Below are 20,822 nucleotides of genomic sequence, written 5' to 3' on the forward strand. Positions count from 1 at the left end.
CAACACAGAGGTGTGTGGCACTCGGCAGGCAATGGTGGGTGTAACACAGCATTGGGCTCTGTCAGGAGCACGCTGTGACTCTCAAGTGATGTTCGTCCCCTTTCCAGAGAGTAAAATAAAAAGTATTACACATCCGGCAGTGGATGTGTGTTTTATTAACCGTGAGGGGGGTTTCTTGCATAGTTTTGGTCGAATTTTTGTCGAATCCCCTTTGAATGGCTTGGTGTGCATGTGTATTAAATGTGCCCGTCAATAGCTACCCATGTTTGTATAAATAAACGACACGGGTGTCTACCAGGATTAGGCACGGTAGGGCATCAGACATGTCAGAGCTTCACTAGTGGTGTAAATACATTCCACGTGGATTCATTGCATGCATAGTCGCCTTTTAATGAATATCACGCAAATCATCATGGTGATAGGTACGTACGGTTTGTCCAGCATGTCCTAGGTGTGTCTATAAATATATATTTTTTAAAAATAATAAAAAACAGTGGCCAGCCCTGGGGATTGGGGTAAAAAAAATATAATTAGGAGACTGGCCCTGGGGGATGGGGTCATCAGGGCCAATAAATTAGAATAAGAAGGGGAACCAAACAGCCCCCCTTCTTAAAAAACTAAAATAAATAAAAGACTGGCATCGTGCCAGAGGCCATGCCCCCTCCGTGCAGCACTCTGCAAACGCGCCCCCAACAGGCATCTCCAGTATGCGCCAGGGAGCTGCGCTGCAGCCAGGTGTTCTGAGGCCAAGCCCCTTTTTACACCTCTCTGCAACGCAGCTCTGTGGCGCTTACTGGAGGTACCTAGTGGTCTAGTTTGACCCTAGGGACCCTTAGGATTCAGGGGGACTCTCAACTTAGAACAGCCACAGGGCGCGTTTACACAGTGGTGAAGGGAGGGGACGGGGCCTGAGGTGACGTGTGCAAACACGCACTATGGCATGTTTTAAATTGGGGATATAATTTCCCTTCAATACTGAGGGCCCCTGGGGGCTAACTAGCCCACCAAGTGCTTCCAGTAAGCGCCACTGAGCTGCATTGCAGAGAGGTGGTCCAGGCCGTGCCACTTTTTACACCTCTCTGCAATGCAGCTCTGTGGCACTTACTGGAGGTACCTAGTGGGCTAGTTGTACCCTAGGGACCCTCAGGATTCAAATGAACTTAATCTCCCAACTAAAAATGGACACAGGGCGTGTTTACACAGTGGTGAAGGGAGGGGACGGGGCCTGAGTTAATGTGTGCAAAAACGCCCTGTGGCCTGTTTTAAGAGGTAGATTTAATCCCCATGCCCTATTATACACTAGGGGCTTACAGAGGAGGTCATGCTAATCACAGGGGGACCCCAACGCATAATGTTCCCTAGTGTATGTAGGTGTTTTCACTGTATTCTAAGTGTCTTTTAACATAGCACTGGCTCTAGGACTGGTTAGTCAGACTCAGTTACCACCAGTATCCGTCTGAAAAAGTTGAGGGTACAGGATGATTTTGCAACAAGGCTTCTTTCTGCTCTTCTTTTTGTTCTTTCTGCACGTTATCCTTCTTCCTGCACTTATCTTCGTATTTGAGGACTTCTGTTGCTTCTTTCTGCACTTCTTTTGTTTCTTTCTGTGCATTTTTTCTTCTTTCTTCACATGTCCTATCTCTGTAGGCATAGTTAGAAATTAGCATTTAAAAAACCTTTGAAATTCACTGAAAAAACCATGGGTTTCACACACGTTATAGTTAGGAATTAGCATTTAAAAAACCTTAGAAATTCAATGAAAAAACCAAAGGTTTCACACATGTTATAGTTAGCTGGACATTTCACTCGTAAAAAACCATTGAAATTCCCCCGTTATAGTTAGTTCAGCTAACTATAACTCGCGCGCCCGCAATGCACTACTGATGACGTCACATATTACATCACTCATGACATGGTCACTGACATCACTCATGACATCACTGATGACATCTCAAATGACATCACTGATGACATCACTGATGACATCATCCAGTGATTGTGTGTTTTTATGAAAATTATATATTTTTTATATTTATGTATATCTCAAGGTCAAAGGAAGAATAAATGGGTATATAAGTGTCTAAATGGATACTTTTTTTTGGAATTTATTTTGTGTAACTGACTGTTTAAGTGTATCATAGTGAATACATGGCTTACTGAGTAATCTTTAAATATTTAAATATCTGTATCAGTTTCTTACTTTGTGTATAAGTGGCTGCATGGGTTGGTGAGTAGCTACATGAGTGTCTATATAGGTTATTAGTTGGTTTTTTATCACTATGAGTGTCTGAGTTTCTGTATGGTTCGGTGGGGGGTATTACTTAGTGCATAGGTGCATGAATGAGTGACTCACTGTTTGTATGTGTTGAATACAGCATGTGTGCAGGACTGTATGGGTGGATGAGTGTGTGCATGGGTGTGTTAGTGAGTGAATGACTGTCTCAATAGTGTCTTTATGAGTAACTACATATGTTTTAAACTAGTATATATGACTATTGGTGTATATAAGTGAGTATATGTGAGAGTGAGAGATTGGAAGAGTTCCTGTATGAATAAGTATGTGTTTCTATAAGTGATTGTTTAAAAGAGTAAGTATATGTAAGTTTCTGTAGAAGTAAGTGTGGTGGTGTGTGTATAACTGTATATGCAAGTAAATGGATGATTGATTCTTTATTAGCATGAGTGACTATGTGTGTGAGTTACTCTATGGATGAGTGGCATTGTGTAACGGGATGTACAGGTGTATGAGTACATAAGATGAGTGAGTACATGTATGAGTGACTGTAGAGGACTGTTGGTGAATTACTGTATGTGTATGTGGTTCTTAGAATTACTGAATAGGTTGTTGTAACTGATATTGATATGTTCATTATTTTGAACATTTTAGTTTCTATTTTTGAATGTGTGTTTCAATGGTTATATTAGGGGGAGAGGAGGTCTGCCACTCTATCACAAGGATGATGTCATCAGTGATGTCATCAGTGATGTCATTTGAGATGTCATCAGTGATGTCATGAGTGATGTCAGTGACCATGTCATGAGTGATGTAATATGTGACGTCATCAGTAGTGCATTGCGGGCGCGCGAGTTATAGTTAGCTGAACTAACTATAACGGGGGAATTTCAATGGTTTTTTACGAGTGAAATGTCCAGCTAACTATAACATGGGTGAAACCTTTGGTTTTTTCATTGAATATATATATATATATATATATATATATATATATATATATATATATATATATATATATATATATATATTTTTTCACCTTTTATGCCCACACCCCAATTAGGGGACAGAGAGGGAAAGAGAATACATTTTCAAATTCAGATAGGCTGTATCCTCCTAAAACAGAATCACTAATCTCTGTAGCATTATTTAGGTTCTTACAGGCAAAACACCAGCAGCCTGTATGAACATTCTTTCACAGAATTGTTATGTATAGTTTACATTGGAAAATGAGAAATGCAAGTTGTGTGCAAGATCTGCTGTGTGTTTTGTTGTCCATGAAACATGTCACATTCCAGGCTTAGATGCCGAGGCATTTAATCTAGGGGTATTAGTTTTACTTGTGATATATACATATATATGAGGCAGTGTCAGCCATATGTCAGCAGGTGTTCTGAGAGACCCCCAGAGCAGGTGCGAGCTCCTTTAGATGCTAGATGCCAGCACACATGGCACCAGTGAAAGTAGTGCAACTGTTTTGTGAATCACACAGTGAGTCAGTGATTCCAAGGAAGCCACTAGTGGTGGGGAAGAGTCAGTCACATGGTAAGGCTGGGACACAGTTAGTTTTAGCATAGTGTGGTGACCCTGTAGCTGCAGAAAACATAGGATGTTGTCAATCACAAACTTAGCTGATGTCACAGAAACAAGGGTAGGGTCAAAGGCTAGAACATGCTAGGTTGATCCTTCAAAGAGGTCGGCAGAGCTGGACATAATCAGTTTGATTATTGATGGTTGATAGGGCTGGGGTGGGGACAGTTGCATAAGAGTGTGTCGCTGGGAGCGAAGAGTTTGACGCATGCCAGGTCAGTGTCTGAATTGCTGGCAGAACTAGGAGACAGTTAGTATGATCTTAAGATGGCGCGTCTCAGTGGCCGGATGGGCTTGGACGGAGCCAGTTACATGAAGTACGGGCAGGGTAATTCACAAGTCAAAAGAGTGTCTCAGGGAAAGGTTTGTGGTATCAAGCCAGAATGTTGTAACCTTTATATCTCTGAGGGTAGCAGGAAAGGGATTGACGTTTTTCAGTCATGATAATGACTCATATATAAATAATAAATAATTCACATTTGTTAATCGTGAACCTATCACCCCTTGGGGTACCCAGAGGCTGGGTTGCCTTCGGGGAGGTTAAGTGAGCTACTGCCCAGAGTCACATGATGCTGAGCTGAACTGCCCCCCGCTCCGGAGATCGAACCGTCAGCCCTGCGCTTCAGAGTGAGTTGCTCTGGCTGCTGCGCCACACCTCTCATGAGGAGCATGCGTGTTCAAACCACCTCTCAGTGTATTGAACAGTTGCATCCATAACTCATACACCAAATGAAAAGCTTATTGTATTGTAATTGCATTTATATAGCGCTTACTACCCCTGACGAGGAGTCGAAGCGCTTTTTCGGCGAGTAGCACGGTACACCGGAACCCACAAAGGATTAGTGTTGAATTAGTATAGTGAAATATGAAAGTAATCTGAGTGGTGGATAGGTTAGTCAGTTATTTGGATTCAGAAGGATAGCTGAGGTAAAAAGGTTTGCATTATAGCCTTACAATACCAGTAAGTAATAGCAATTAAAAGCACATCATTAAATAACAATACCTGTGTGTTACGGGCATCGTGCCGGGCACACGCGCAATCCATAAATAAACTCTGCAGAAACAAGAACAGGTGCCGGCACTCCAAATTATGTGCTTTTATTCCACTAAATACAGAGTAGAGACAGTATTTTTGCTACTACAAGACTTATTCATGTTGGTCGCCATTTTCACATCATTCCTCATATGAACGAAGAGTCACATGACTTCCTAGTATTATCGTTTCATGAATCACATTGCTTGAATTGCTTTTATATGTATGTACTTTTATGACAGTTTTTTCTCGCCGAATAATGTTCTTGAATTGAATTGACTTCCTAGTATGTCAAATAGACTATGTAAACAGACTTAGGGAAGTGTTTTTATATATAATGCAAGATATACTTATCTGCACAGAATACACGATAAATACAATATTTGTTAACCATACTACATAACTGATAGACATCAACGACAGACTCTTACTTGACCTGTGCATTACTATCATGATAAAATCTCACTGTGACCAAATTGTCAAACAGGCCTTGCCGCAAATCACAAAGCCATGTTTGCACAGGCGATCGATCCAGTGAAAAGTGGAATTTAATAATTTATAAGCTACATGTTTTCACTTGATATCTATGCCCCCATCACTTGGCGGAAATCACCGCGATCAATGTTATTGATCACTTCCTTTAGGATTGGTAATAGTATTGCTTCAGTTTTATGTACAATCAAGCCCAAGAGGGGAAAACATACAAAAACCTTCAACATCGTATGTAATACACATAAGTACTAAAGCAGACTATAATGGCGACGAAGATTTCATTCTGCAGTGGATACAACAACGACGTCAGTACAGTGACACCATGTACTCTTTCAATCAAGCAAGATGTTGCACGAATTTGCATGAGCAAAGTGCATAATATATTGTGCACTGTGCCTCGGAGTATTCCGTTTTCACCGTGCAACAGTTTAGATATTATTGCTCATGTTTCATGTAATATATAGCATATTAAATTAAATGGAACTGTTCAGATAAAAAGATCACTATCAATACCAATAAAGTGACAAATTATCAAAGTTCCACTCTTCCAGCCGCTGCCCCTGCAGGTAAGAGCGGTGAGGCCGGGTTGGGGGGGATTCGACAGACGACCACGAGAGAAAATTAAATAAATAAATCATTTTCCCTCAACACTGTCTGTCGAAATTTCCCATCCCACCCGGCCCTACACTATCACCTGCATGGGCCGCAGATGAACTCTTCAAATTAATTCTGTAAATTCACAATGTTCCAACTCGAACATTGAAAACATACAATCTCAAAGAGCTCAACAGGTCAGACATTATTACTCCATCCATCCATAAATGCAATCAAAAAAGTTTATATGTAAAGAACACACAATACTCTATATGATACCCTTTCATCAACAATATGCCAAAGGTCATAGCTTGTTTAATGTTTTGGAGAATTTCTTTATATCACATTCCTCATAGCATAAAAATTTAACTCAGAAGTGATATTAAGTTTGTAATTCACAATTTCATCACTTTTATTCAAAGAGGGACATGAAGCATCTCTTTTGCGAACAATCCAATATTTACATCAATATAAAAGAAGTCTGTGATTCCTGAAAAGAGCATTTTATTTAAAAACAACTAAACATCCTAAGGAAGAAGCCAAACTGATTACAGGTCTTCCCAGGTGTGGGTGCAATTGCTTGTCAACTTGACCTGTTTTGCATATCTATCTATCTATCTATCTATCTATCTATCTATCTATCTATCTATCTATCTATCTATCTATCTATCTATCTATCTATCTATCTATCTATCTATCTATCCATCCATCTATCCATCTATCCATCTATCCATCTATCCATCTATCCATCTATCTATCTATCTATCTATCTATCTATCTATCCATCTATCCATCTATCTATATATATATGTACACGTATACATATAGCCCTGTTTTTTGTGAATACATATCTGTATATATATATACACACACACACCTATATATTCCAAGCTTTTTCACTATTGGATATTAACCTTACAAAAATAGTTTTTTATTCTGTACATTTGCACTTTGAAGAAACTTTTCAATATTTTTAATTTTTATTATTTGTGTATTAATGAGCATTTTAAATATTGAATATGTTTTTATGTAGTCGATTATTGTTGCGCTGCATCCAATATGTAGTTACACCCACTTAGGTTTTATTTTTCAAATACTCACGAATAATGATCGTATGAAATTGGTCTTTGTTCTGTCCAGATATATTTGGAAATGTTTTCAGTTATTTTTAAATGTCCATGAATTAATGTACATTTTTAATAATAATTACATTTTATGTATTGCCATATTTGCACACATAACCTGGTTGCTGCTGTACTAATGCTATATCACTATATATATATATATATCTATATATATATACTTTCTCTATGCCTATTGCATTGTGCTTTGACTATCACGTGCTGTTGCATTGTCACTTTAAAAGTGGGGACACTACCTCATGGCGTCATGAGATCAAGGCCTCCCGAAGGCCGAAACGCGTCATGGCGGTAGTGCTGGGTGTCTGAATCAATAAAATACCTTGCACGAAGATTTGGGTCCATATTCGTCTTTTCCTGGGCACTAGGATCAATTTGACGAAGTTCGTCTCTCTCTCTCTCTCTCTCTCTCTCTTTCTCTTCTCTCTCTCTCTCTCTATATATATATATATATGTTAATCTTTTTTCGCCAATAAATCTTTAAACGATTTAAAGTAACAACAGTGCTGGTCAAATCTACTTTGATATATAGCTATAGATATATATATTCACACAAAAAACAAAGGCTACAGGGACGTTATAGTTAGGTTCAGATTTTACACACACAAAACCATAGAAATTCAGAAGTTACAATTATAGTTATCTCAGGTAGCTAGAACTTGTGCCCCCGCCATGCACAGTTTCTGCAGCAATAATTTTACAGCAAATGTTGCAGTGATATTATCAATGATGTCATAGACGATGTTATGATGATGTAATATGTGGGGTCATTAGCAGTGCACGGTGTGGTAAATATTTCATTACCGGTACTATTTTTATGCGGTAAAGTCTAGTAAGAATAACTCAGTAAATATAAGAGGCAGAATCCGTGGTATTAGAGGTTCTAAAAGGCTTTATTCCTCTACAAAGGAATTACAGTTCAAACTGCAGGCTTCAAATTCCATCACCATGAAAGTTCAGGAAGGGAAGGCAATACATTATTGACAAGTAATGGTATTTATATGGAAAGCATTACATTAAGACAGATGCAAGAGGCGTAACAGCTGATAGTACAGATAATGATACACATACGTAATGAAAAAAGGCGTAAACATAGGCGTAACTAAAAACGTCATTAAACATGATGTCACAAGTGGGTGGATCCATAAGAGAATCCTGAAATGTCAGCAGAAATATTTGGCAGAGATGCGCGCGCAGCCGCATGACGTGTGATTGACGTGCAACTAGAGGGTGAAGGGGACTTGACATTTAGCTCTACATGTGGAGACAGAAGTCTGGGGGGTCATGTCAACTTAATCCCAAATCATATCTAATATCTTATGTTTAAAGAACTGTATTATCCAAAAGGAAAGGTCTCTATGATGGAATCTATTCTATACTGACTGTTAGTGCGTGTACAAGCGTCTAAGTGTCTACATGAGATGCGAGGGGGCAGGAATCTTCCATGGTAACAGGGGCTATGAATTACTTGCATGAGAACAGTGAGGCCTGGCCCTTTGCACGGTAGCTGGAAGAATGTTTACCTAAACTACTAGACAGGAATGCATCGGATGAGGAGCGGAGCAGATAATCTTGAAGGTGAAATACAGTTTTTGGCAGGCAACAGGCTGGATCAGGCACCGTTAGCCGCGCAGGGAGTAGGACAAAGTTCATGGATACAGATGCAGGCTCGGACTGGAGCTTTCAGAGGCAGAAGGCAGAAAAAGACTTGATGGCAGAATTCAGGGCCTACTCGCCTGAATCTGTAAAATGTGGAAAGTGAGCCACATAAAGTCGGTGGCCTTTCATACTTAGGAATGGAATATCTGACCCATTCATGGCGAATCTGAAAGAGGACATGTTGACGGTGGACGCACATGTATTTGCGTCTTCATAACTGGAACTGGAGGGAACATACATGTACTTATAGCATGCACATGGAGCCGTTGGGGTCTACGATAGGGGACATAACTGATCACAAAATTCATATTTCCTCAACGGCGAGGGCCTGAGTTATAATTACTTGAGATAACTCTAACTCTAACTGCTGAATTTCTCTTAATTAATTAATGCTGCTGCCCAGCCAGACAAATATGCATTTGACAATTTGTCAAAATACTTTCTCTTAGCAGCACTTGGACAGCTCAGCTGTAGTAAACACATAACATTTTCCATTATAGCTATGAGGCACCTAAGGCTTCAATTCCTATCAATGTTCGGGGAGGTCCTAGCCCACACATATGTTTGGGAGTATTCCTGTGTCCCTTGCATGTAGTTCATAATGCAGGAACACTTCCTTATTTGTGCCTATCAACACTAAAAGTAAGTGTGTTTCAAGGCTGAGAATGTGGAGGGAGCATACACAATGTAACATGTAACATGGTTGTGGAGAGGGGATCTTGAGAGGTATGAGAGATATGAGGGAGTAGGAGACTGAGTGTTGCAGCTAAATGTTCAAATGCACATTTTTGCCAAATTTGTGTATGTGAATCATGCCACAAATCGGTAACCTGATTTGTATTTCAACAAAGTACCCTGAAGAAACCTTAAGGCAACATGTTTTAGTACCCAATAACTCAAAAAATACATATGTAGACCAGGAAAAAGTCAATAAAACATTACATTGAGTGTATGGTTGTTTCCGATGGATTTCCTGCTTTGATCCCACTTATTAATTAATAATAAATATAGCCACTGAATGACAGGATGCGAAACAGGGATCAAGAAGACAACAAGACTATATATCTCATCTCTTTCTGTGTTGTTTGACCCTGCAGATCCTCCAAGGACGCCAGTTATAACCTCCTTCTTAGAGACTCAAGAAGGAAAATTGGCATTTGTTCACTGTACCGTCGATAGCGAACCCACTGCGGAACTGGCCCTGGAGAGGAATGGTAAACTTATCGCTACCACCAGCTCCAATGGTGCACCCAACCAGCGTCTCACTGTCTCGTCCTCACGCAACTCTTTGAAGTTGGAGATCAGAAGTGTGGTCCTGGATGACGAAGGAACATATGTTTGCAGAGCTACAAATGTCTATGGCAACTCCACAACCTCTAGACACTTCAGCGTGGAAAGTAAGGACATATTTTGTGTAGTTCTTTATTTCAATTGCACTGTGATGTATGGTTTGTAAAAAAGACAAAATAAAAATTGACAAAGTAAGCCAGAAGAGAGAATTTACTGGCTCTTCAGTGAGCGCCATCCATGCTGTTTTGAGGGGTTTAATCTGCCACCGAGGAAACGTAAGTCGCAAAATGATCCGAGAGATTGCAAGGCTATTGTACTTCTTAAAAGCCTTTCTGCTTCACTCAATGAAAAAATTACCCCTACACATCTCTCTAAGAAAGATGGGAATAAAAATAGACCCATTGCTTTTTAGTATGAGGGTGCCGAATTTTTGGAGTTGAACAAACAGAAAAACAATTACTCATTAAGAAAGCAACAGGATATCTTGTGATGGTAACTCAGTAGTAGAGTCTGTAACTAATGAATGTGGAACTAGAAGGAGGAGTCAGAGCTTAGAACTGGAGCCAGAATTCAATAGAATCAGTAGTCACAACACAAAAGCCAATGCTTAATCCTCAAACCTTCTTCCTTCCTCTGACACTACATTGTTGCATTGTCTAGCACTAGCTTCCTTGTCAATTTATGTCATCAGCTTTTCCAAACTTCAAGGGAAGATAGACCTTCATGGCCTCATAAAGCCCTGAGATTCATGATTTAGAGGATATTGCATATTATGAAATTTATGAGGCTATAGCATATTATGAGGATTATGAGAATTTCACATATTATGAGGATTTCCCATATTATGAGGATTATGATGATATTGCATATTATGAGGATTAGGAGGATATCGCATATTATGAGGATTATGAGGATATCTCATATTATGAGGATTAGGAGGATATCGCATATTATGAGGATTAGGAGGACTTTGGATATTATGAGGATTAGGAGGATATCACAAACACATTTTGCCCTGTAGGATTATGAGACTTGTTGGGAAACTGTGCATTTGGGAGTTTTTTGCCGCTTGTTTCTTATCTAAGTAGATTCCATAGCTGTCTAGACTTATTGCTAAATAATTAATCAATTTTGCTAACCTTCTAAGCAACATCTTTTTTATTGAAGGAGTGCTACACTAGTCTGATTCTCAAATATCAATTAAAAGTAGCCGGGGGTAGCGCACTGCTACCCCTGCTCTTTGGTTCCCTTTGCACTGTGCTTTATATGTATGGTATTAGAGGTCAGCAGTCATATTCTGGAATGTGCCCCATGGGCTCAACAGGTGTGGGACCTCAGGGCCCTGTACCTCAGGGCACTTTGGTATTACATGGCTTGGCAGTAACACACATCGCACTGGCAATCTCAAGAGACCATTCCTCCATTTCCATGTGGCCACGACCCTAAGCAAATGAGGGAATCATTTACCTGTTCACCCATGCCATACTATAGACTCTTGTAAATAGGCAAACAAGCCTTTAGGAGGCGATCTAACTGTGTACCACATAGAGGTGGCACAGAGTTAGTGCACTCCCAGAGGGTGCCTCTCCTGAAGTGGGCATGGGGGTTACAGGGATGTCTGAGGCATCAACCTGCATGCAGGTGCAGTCCCTTACGGCAGGGGATCCCTTCCCCAAATAAACCTGAGGTTGCTTTTCCAGTTTAAACAGCAGCTGTTCCACCTTTCACAAATGCCCTGCTCCCAGTGCAGGTGCATTTGCTATGATACAGTGCATTGTTCAGGTCTGTGCCCATTTGCACCATGGCTCAGTCAACAGAAGTTTGCAGAGTCTATAAAATAGCCCCAGGGCCGCAGGAGCAGAATCTGAACTTAAATCAGGACCTTCCTATGACCACACTTTGCACTCCCCTTAGTCCATCCAAAACAAGCAGGAGGCTGGTTGACAAAAAGGCAATATGGTGATGTCATCAAGGATCAAATGGCACCCAATGGCACTTCCGCAACTTCAGCTTTTTACTGAATCAACAGACGCCCAAGCTAATTCATTGTCCTGCAACTGACAATTAAAAAAGTGAATTTTAAAATTATTGGCAGTGGATAGGGTCCATATTTCAAATTCAAATTATTTTTTGTGTGTCGACTAAATATGTGGCATTATAGGGCTTAGGCCGCTCCTTCTCGTTATTCATATGCTTGTGGAATAGAGCCCTCCAGCCTACCTTAGTTGTGCTTCCCTAGACACCCTGCAATTGACACATAGTTTACTAACACAGCTTCAGGCATCACCTACAGAGTTTCCAGAAGGGAATATCACCAAACATTGATTTTTGTAAAAGGTCCTGAGAATCAAATGTACATACCACAGTTCCCTCAGCATGTCTGGGTTCAAGGATTAACCTTAAAAAATGACGCAGGGGATGTGTGAGAAATTGGGTAGTTGGTTGACTGGGGTGTGAGCCCTGGTCAAGCAGCAACCACAATCCTTGTCAGGGTGAGGCACAAGCCATCCCTAAATTAACCTGTGCTCAACCCTCTGGCAGCTTGGCACAGGGCAGTCAGGCTTAACTTAAAGGCAATGAATAAAGAATTTGTGCACCACTTCAAACAGTAATTAATGAAAACACCACACAAAAAGGATAGTTAGAAAAATAGAACTTATTTTTATAAATAAAACAAGACTAAAACTACAAATCTACGACCTTAAATCATGGATTGCGGAGCTTTGAGAGGAACCATGTCTAAGATGAGTCTTGCAGTCAAATCAATGTATTGATTCCGAGATGCAGCAAGGCTGCGATTCGAGGTCTTGCATCGTCGAGAATCCCTTTGATGCGGCTTGTGATGTGAAGTCCGGCATTCAGGATGCAGCTCATAGTCTGAGCGATGGGTCGGTTTCGAAAAGTTGCTAAACTGCAATGCGGAGTCTGGCATTGTCGTTGAGGCTGCCATCACTGAGAGATGTGAGATCCTGCACTGAGGATGCGTCATACTGTTGGGACGATGTGTCGATTCCAAAGGGCTGCGAAGACATGCAGGAATTTGCAATCGGTCCAATCCACACAGCAGCGATGATGGGTTGGTTCTGCTCAGGTTCGTGCCATGCAGCAGAGGAGATGCATTGGTCCCCCGGAATCCACAGACTGGCAGAGGATCTTAAGTCACTTCCAAGGGTCCAGGAAGTGGGTGGCACCACTTGGCAGGGCAGACTCATAGATGGCAGAGATCAGGTGCAGATGAAAGGTGGTTGGAAGCCTGTTATGTTCCTGAGAGTTCAGACCAGGGAGCCACTCTACTAGTCCTTGGAATCATTCTGGGTTCAAGAGATGCAGGTTCAGTCCTTCTCACCCAGGCAAGATGACAGTAGGCAGTATGTCAACACAGCAGGGCAGCAGATCCTTCAGACCAATAGCCAGCAGAGTGGCAGTCCTTGAAGCAGAAGAACAGTCCTTCTACCTGGCAGAGTATCCACAGGTGCAGAAGTGTACTGAAGTAGTAGTGTCTGAGGTCCAATATACCCAGTTGTATCTTTCAAGTAGGGAGAACCTTCTAGAGACATTCCTTTGATGCTCACATATGCCCTGCCATCCTGGCCCTGGCTTCAGACTAACTACAGGGGGTATGCAGCCCTTTGTGTGGAGACAGGACACAGCCTATTCAAGTGCAAGTGTGGCTGGGTCCCACTCTTCCCCCCATCCTGCCAGTGATGTCCCATCCAGTCACACCTAAGTTCCCCATTGTGTGTGACTGTTTAGGAGAAATACACAAATCCCAGCTGGGAATAACATTTTGTTTGAATCATGAGCATTGTCTTGTTGCATTCTTAATAAAACAATTGCAGCACTGATGGATGTCTATTTTGCTACGAGTTAATGGCAAACCATTGTTAAAAGGTGTGTATAGGAACCTATAGGCTACACCGTTGTGCACTTTGGGTCTGGTTCTTCATAAGGTAACCAGCTATTCACTAAAAGGATTATTTTGCCAGGTCGAAATGACAGGTTAAAACCGCACCAACGCAGGCATGATACATGATACATGTTTAAAGGGCTACTTAAGTGGGTGGTGCAATCAGTGCTGCAGGCCCACTAGCAGCATTTAACTTACAGGCTCTGAGCACAGACAGTGCCACTTTACTAGGGACTTACAGGCAAATTAAATATGCCAATTGGGTATAAACCAATCCAACATGTTTTTAAGGCGAGAGCAGAAGCACGTTAGCACTAGTTAGCAGTGGTAAAGTCCACAAAGTCCTAAGGCCAGCAAAATCAAAATCATCAAAAACAGGAAGTCTGAAGGCAAAAAGTTAGGGGAAAACCACGCCAAGGATGCCAGGTCTATCAGGATGCAAGAAAGGATGCACAATGAAAATCAACTTCTCGTAAAGAGTATGGTGCACAAAGTATGGGTATTCAAAAAATAGAGTGAATTAATAAAAAGGAATATTAATGTATAGGGACTGCTAAAATGGGAAGGGGTGAAACAGAAATAAATACTTTTTAATAATCTAGTAGGAAATTAAGATTATAGCCCTGTGCTAAAGGGTTATTGTAAGCATCCATTAATGTCTACGGCGATAGAAAAATGCTTATGACTGTGGTCACTATGAGTCCTATTGGCATGACGATGTACATGGTGAGGTCTGGACCAGAGGATACAGGATAGATGTTTAATAAGTTCATTTTAGAATTTCATCTTTCTTCTGCAGCAATGATTACTCAGTAGGTGGTTATCAATCAATCAATCAGGATTTGAGCAGCGCACTACTCACCCATCAGGGTCACAAGGAGCTGGGGGTGATGGGGAGGGGGTATGCAGGTCCGTTGGGGTCATTCTAAGAGCCAGGTCTTGAGGTCTTTCCTGAATTGGTGCAGTGTGGGGCTTCACCGGAGGTGAAGGGGGAGGCCGTTCCAGGTCTTGGCTGCGAGGTAGGAGCAGGAACTTCCACCAGCTCTGTTCCTGTAGAAAGCGTGGGACGGTGGCTAGGGCGAGGCCGGAGGAGCGGAGGTATTTCTAGGGGGTATGTAAGGAGAGGTAGTTGTTGAGGTATTGTGTTATAGAGGGCCTTGTAAGCGTGTGTGAGCAGCTTGAAAGTTATTCTTCTTTGGACGGGGAGCAAGTGGAGGTCACGGAGGTGTTGGATGATGTGGTTGCGCCATGGGATATCGAAGATTAGTCTGGCCGCGGTGTTCTGGACAGTTTGGAGTTTGCAGAGAGTCTGCTTGTGATGAGGGCATGAGTGACCATTTTCCTGGAGTTGGGGGGTATCCATTTGAATGTTTTGCTTAGTATGCAGAGTTTGTTGAAGCATGCGGACAAGATGGCGTTGATCTGGCGATGCATAGTGAGCGATGAGTCTAGTATGATGCCGAGGTTACGTGCATGGTCTGTCGAGGTGGGTGGGTTTCCGAGGGCAGGGGGCCACCAGGTGTCATCCCATGCGGAGGGGGTGGAGCCAAGGATGAGGACTCTGTTTCTCTGAGTTGAGTTTCAGGCAGCTGTTCTCCATCATCCCTTCTTGAAAGTTGTGCCTGGTGAAATCGGGTTCCTTGGTGAAGGGGAGGATGAGTTGAGTGTCATCGGAGTAGGAGACGATTTTGAGCCCGTGGTTTCTTACGATGGTTGCAAGGGGGTCCATGTACACGTTGAAGAGGGTGAGAATGAGGGAGGATCCGTGGGGAACACCGCATCTTGTCTCTGTCGGTTCTTAGAGGAAGGGCGAGAGTCTTATTCTCTTTGTTCTGCCCGTGAGGAATGAGAGTATCCAGTCCAGGGCTTTTCCTTGGATGCCAGTGTCGTGTAGTCTGGTGGCTAGGCTGTGGTGGGAGATGGTGTGGAAGGCCACTGATAGGTCCAGGAGGATGAAGGCTGCCATTTGGCCTTGGTCGAGGAGAACGCGGATGTAGTCTGTGGCGGCGAGGAGGGCGGTCTTGGTGCTGTGGTTGCTGTGGAATCCGGATTGGGTGTTGTCTAGGATGTTGTTGGCTTCAATTAAGTATGCTAGCTGGGTGTTGGTGGCCTTTTTGATGACCTAGGCTGTGAAAAGAAGCAGCAAGATGGGCCTGAAGTTCTTGAGGTCCGTCGGGTCTGCAGAGGGTTTCTTCAGGAGGGGGTTGACTTCGAAGCGCTTCCAGTTGTCGGGGAATGTGGCAGTCTCAAGGGAGCAGATGATGGTTTGACTTGGCTCGGTGCGATGGCTGTGGTGGCCCTGTGGAAGATGTGTGGGGGACGGGGTCTGAAGGTGCTCAGGAGTGGACGCTCTTCATGGTCTTTAGGGTGTCTTCTGTCATGAGTGGGGTCCAAGTGAGTAGGGTCTGTTGGGTGGGGTTGCTGGGGGTGGAGGTTGAGGCGGTTGCAGAGGCCTTGATCTTCGAAGTTATCGTAGAGTGTCTTGATCTTGAGGTGGAAGAAGGAGCTGAGTCTGTTGCAGAGGTCTTGGGAGGGGGGATGTCTGTTGTCTCACTGTTGGGTTTGGCAAATTCCTGTATGATGGAGCAGAGTTCCTTGAAGTTGCGGGCATTGGAAAGGATTCTGTCTTGGAGGAAATTCTTCTTTGTGGATTTGATGAGTTGGTGGCGAGCCGTGGTGACTGTTTTGTAGGCAGTGTTTGTTTCCGGAGTTTTACTGTTTCTCCACATCTTTTCCAGTCAGGGGTGCTGGGATTCTTGAAGTGCCGTGGTGAACCAGTTTGCTTTCCTGTTGTGTCGTCCTGTAGTCTTCTGGAGGGGGGCGAGTGTGTTGGTGCAATTGGCAATCCATTGGTGGAAGTTGCTTGCCATGGTGTTGGCGTTTGACGTAGTTGGGGGTGAAGTGCAGGTGAGAACAGAGGTGACGTGTTCTTTGGATACTTTGTTCCAGTTTCTGCATGGGATGCACCGTGCATGCTTGTGTGCGGTGGGTTTTCTGAAGGAGAAGTGGTTGCAGTGGTGGTCAGTCCAGAGGAGTTCCGTGGAGTGGCTGAAGAAGATGCTGTTTCCTCCTGCGAAGACGGGGTCGAGTGTGTGTCCTGCTGTGTGAGTGGGGGTAGAGAAAAACTGCTTTAGTCCTGTGTTGGTGATGTTTTCTAGGAGGGCGGTTGTGTTGAGGTCATCGTGGTTGTCCAGGTGGAGGTTTAGATCTCCGTGTAGTGTGTAGTCTGCAGAGGCAAGGGCGTGGGGTACGATGAGGTCGGTGATGACGTTGGTAAACAAAGCGCAGGGTCCAGGGGGTCGGTATACGAGGGTTCCACGGAGCGTTGTTCTGGGGTTGGTCTGGATCTGGAAGTGGATGTTTTCCATGGGGGGGCGAGGTGGCGTCCATGTCAGTGGTTGTCATTCGAAGGGAGCTTTTGTGGATGATGGTGAGGCTCCCTCCTGGGTGGGTGGGGCGGTCTTTCTTCAGGAACTTGTATCCGTCAGGGATGGAGGTTGCGATGTTGGGGGCGGAGCTGCCGTTGGTCCAGGTCTCTGTGAGGAAGGCAATGTCGGGAGTGTGAGTGTTGAGGAGGTCCCAGATTTCTATGGCGTGTCTGTGCAGGGAGCGTAGATTGAGGAGGATGCAGTTCAGTGGTTTGTGTGCGCTGGCATCCGGTGAGCTGGGGGCTGCTGCTTGGGTCCGGAGATGGGTGAAGGTGCGGCAGCAGTGTCGGCAGGAGATTGGGCCTTGGGTGTTTCTCAGTGTCGAGCGCTGGCAGTTGTTGTTGAGTCCGGGGTTGAGAGCGTGGAGGGTGCTGGGGTTGTAGCGGCACGTGGTTGGAGGACCAGGGTTCCTTGTGTTGGTTGGGGTCGGGTCATGGACAGGCGCAGACTGGCTTGACTTTGGCGCACCTTTGGCGCACCAGCTACATGAGGCCACGCAGCAGCCGCCATTAATTAGGGGTCAGGGGGAGGGCGATCAGCTTGGAGGCAGGAGCGACATGCTGGGGGATGAGGGGCCGCAGGGGCAGCAGCGGCGGGGAGCGCGGGAAGAGGGAGCGAAACTAGGGATAGGAGGCAAGAGAGAAAAAATTGGCAATGTGGGAAAAGAGGCAAGAGAAAGAGAGGCAGAAAAGAAAAAAGGCAAAAGAGAAGACAAAGGACACAGAACAGAGCAGTGTAGCAGAAGAGCAGGGTGCTTTTCACTAGACCACCAGGGATGAGGCGCAGGCAGGAGCCTGCGGGTGGAAGAGGATCTCGAACACCTACCTTGTGAGTAGCTCGGGAGCACTGGCTCAAGAGCAGACCCTTACAGATGGAGCTGCGTGGGGGAGAGCAGTGACACCGACCAGGAAGGTCAGTGACACTGACCAGGAAGGTCAGAGAGTTGTGTTGACTGTAGTCAATGGACATTTGGCATGGATGCCTGTGATGAAGAAACTTGAAGCTGATTAAAATGATGCAGGGAGGACAAGGTGCTGCTGGAAAGTGGTGCAGGATGTGTGGCCACTAGACTAATGCCATGGTTCTAGTTATTATGATGGTTAGTGCTAAAGATGCTGGAATTGGTGGTGCAATGGGTGGTGCAGCAAAGCCACAATGTGTCTAGGGTGGAACCTGGGTGAGAGCTGACTAAGCCTCCTCCCGGAAAGCAACATGGAAGGCAGAGATTTTGTTCCTACCTACCAATGTCACCCAGTGGCAAAGTGCCAAACTGGAGTTATAAAGGCGCCAACAATGGTTGGTGAAAACTAGTGCAATATCTTCCACCTTCTTAGTTAAAGTTAGTTGCACACAACTCAGATGACAGGAGTTTTGGCTCAGGCTGGCGCAGGGCTCTTATTTAGTGGCTTGATTACCATGATTCTAACCAAGGGAGTAGCCAGAAAAGTAAACTATCCCCTGCTTGAAACATAGCTCCAAACAGACTGAGCGTGTGAAGTGAGCAAATGCAACTATCCTTAGAAGAGTTCCTTTTACCCACCTTCATCTATCCATTCTTTTAGCCTTCCATTTATTCACCCATCCTTCTGTCCACCTTTCACCTTTCCATTTACCCACTCATTGTCCCATCCATCTATCCGTACGACCATCCGTCCATCCGACATCCATCCATCCACCCATCGATCCAACCACCCATCCACCCGTCCATCAATCCATCCATCCATCCATCCTTCCATCCATCTTTTCACCTATCAATATGTTGATGTATTCATCTGCCTTTAAACCATCCACACAGTCACACTTCTCCATCTGCCTATTCTACCATCCCTCCATCCATTCACACCTTCACCAGTTAATTCTTTCACTCTTCCATTTAACTTTTCATTCTTCCATCAATCCTTTCACACTTCCATCGGTCATTCTCTCACCTTTTCATCCTTCCTTTCACCTTTCTTCCATCTTTCCTTTCATGTTTGCTTCCTCCCTGTCGCCCTCCCTTTCTGCCCTGGTTGTTTTTCCCCTTTTATAGCTACTCATCTATTTTCTCTCATCCTTACTTTTTTTTACATATATTTCACTCTCGTGCTCATCATTTTCCTATGTATTTCTCTTACTGCATTTTCTCTTATTTGATTTTTTTCTGTATGTGTTTCCTTACCTTTGCATGCCAACTGACAGGGCTGACAGCTTCCAGGTCAGCTATCGCCTGCCATACCGCCCACAATCAGCGCAAGCCGCGCCAAGCAGACCCATTGACGGTACATGATATCAGCCCTTGGCGGTATACTGTCTAATAGTTGGATAAAACCGCTTATTGTCCTGACTCAAAGGGAGACCTAAAGATAAATCATCTTCTGACAGGTTTCATCATCCAACAACTGGTTCCTACCATGTGTTTGGTCCTGATGATGACCTTATTAAATAATGCCTTTTAGGTTCGAAACGTCACCAACCACACTACTGGACTGATAGCAATTACATTTATGTACATACTGTATTGTTAGAGTAGGTCCTGCTGTGCCAATTTGTATTTGTACAGCTCCTAGTATTGTATTAATGCTTTGTATATAGCACTGCACACATCCTCTTCACCTTTTTCACCACTCATTTTCACTGCACTGTTATGTTGGCGCACCTCATCATGATATAGTATGTTTGTTGCATAGCATGGAAATGTTCATGCAGTTATTAAATGTAACTGTATATACACAATTTGATTGTTGTTAAATCATTTAGCCAAGGGAGCTTAGGTTTAAACTTCCTCTGAGGGAACTTCTGTTCTTTTTCTAACATTGTCCTACTCAGGGTTGCACCTTAGTTTTGTATGCAGGTGAAACTTGGGTCAGAGAATCTGGTATTAATAAGTGCGGGAGGCACCACTCCTTCCTTCCAACTTATTGGCAAGAGGGGAGGTGGTTGCTCATATCGATCGTCCCGCCTTCACAGGCTAAAGGAGAGAGGAGTGACACTGAGCGTAGCTACCTAATTCCCTTTTTTTGCACTGTATCCAATAAGAGGTACATACTGGAAAGTATGTGAATATGTCTTTCCTTAGAGAGCAGACTCCATGTTAGTCTGTCTGTTTACTTTGTACTTAGACTTTCCCCTGGTCTTTCTGGAGGTATGCTTCATGACACAGTCTCTATTGAGTTATCCTCAGAATAATTTCAGAGCCTCAGACCTGCCATCGTGTGACACGATATCAGCTCCAAAAAACATGGTCACCCAATGAGGAGCTGATTTCACACTGTGGCAGGGAAAATGATCTGAAAACCACTGTAAATAGTGGATTTATAGCTCGTTTTCTAAGGCTTTGAACTGTCAACATCCATCAAGGGGCTGAAAACACCCCAGTACTTCAGCACCAGCCTTTACAAGCTATTGTTTTTGTTTTTGGAGGAGGGGGCTTGGGGACAGGGTGGGGGCAAAAGTGCCTCTTAAGTACTTCTTGGGCATGAGG

The 20,822-nt window shown here is 43.6% G+C and overlaps 1 protein-coding gene across 2 annotated transcripts in view; it reads left to right on the forward strand.

Moving 5' to 3' along the window:
* Positions 1–20,822, forward strand: part of SIGLEC1 (sialic acid binding Ig like lectin 1) — a 284,641-nt gene that overhangs the window by 158,275 nt on the left and 105,544 nt on the right. For both annotated transcript variants that reach the window (XM_085642703.1, XM_085642704.1), the window contains exon 7: positions 9,835–10,134. In XM_085642703.1, the coding sequence (XP_085498829.1) occupies positions 9,835–10,134 (300 nt within the window). The remainder of the gene's footprint in view (positions 1–9,834; positions 10,135–20,822) is intronic.

This window comes from Triturus cristatus, chromosome 2_2 (genome assembly GCF_964204655.1).
Source record: "Triturus cristatus chromosome 2_2, aTriCri1.1, whole genome shotgun sequence".
NCBI classification, from domain to species: Eukaryota; Metazoa; Chordata; class Amphibia; order Caudata; family Salamandridae; genus Triturus; species Triturus cristatus.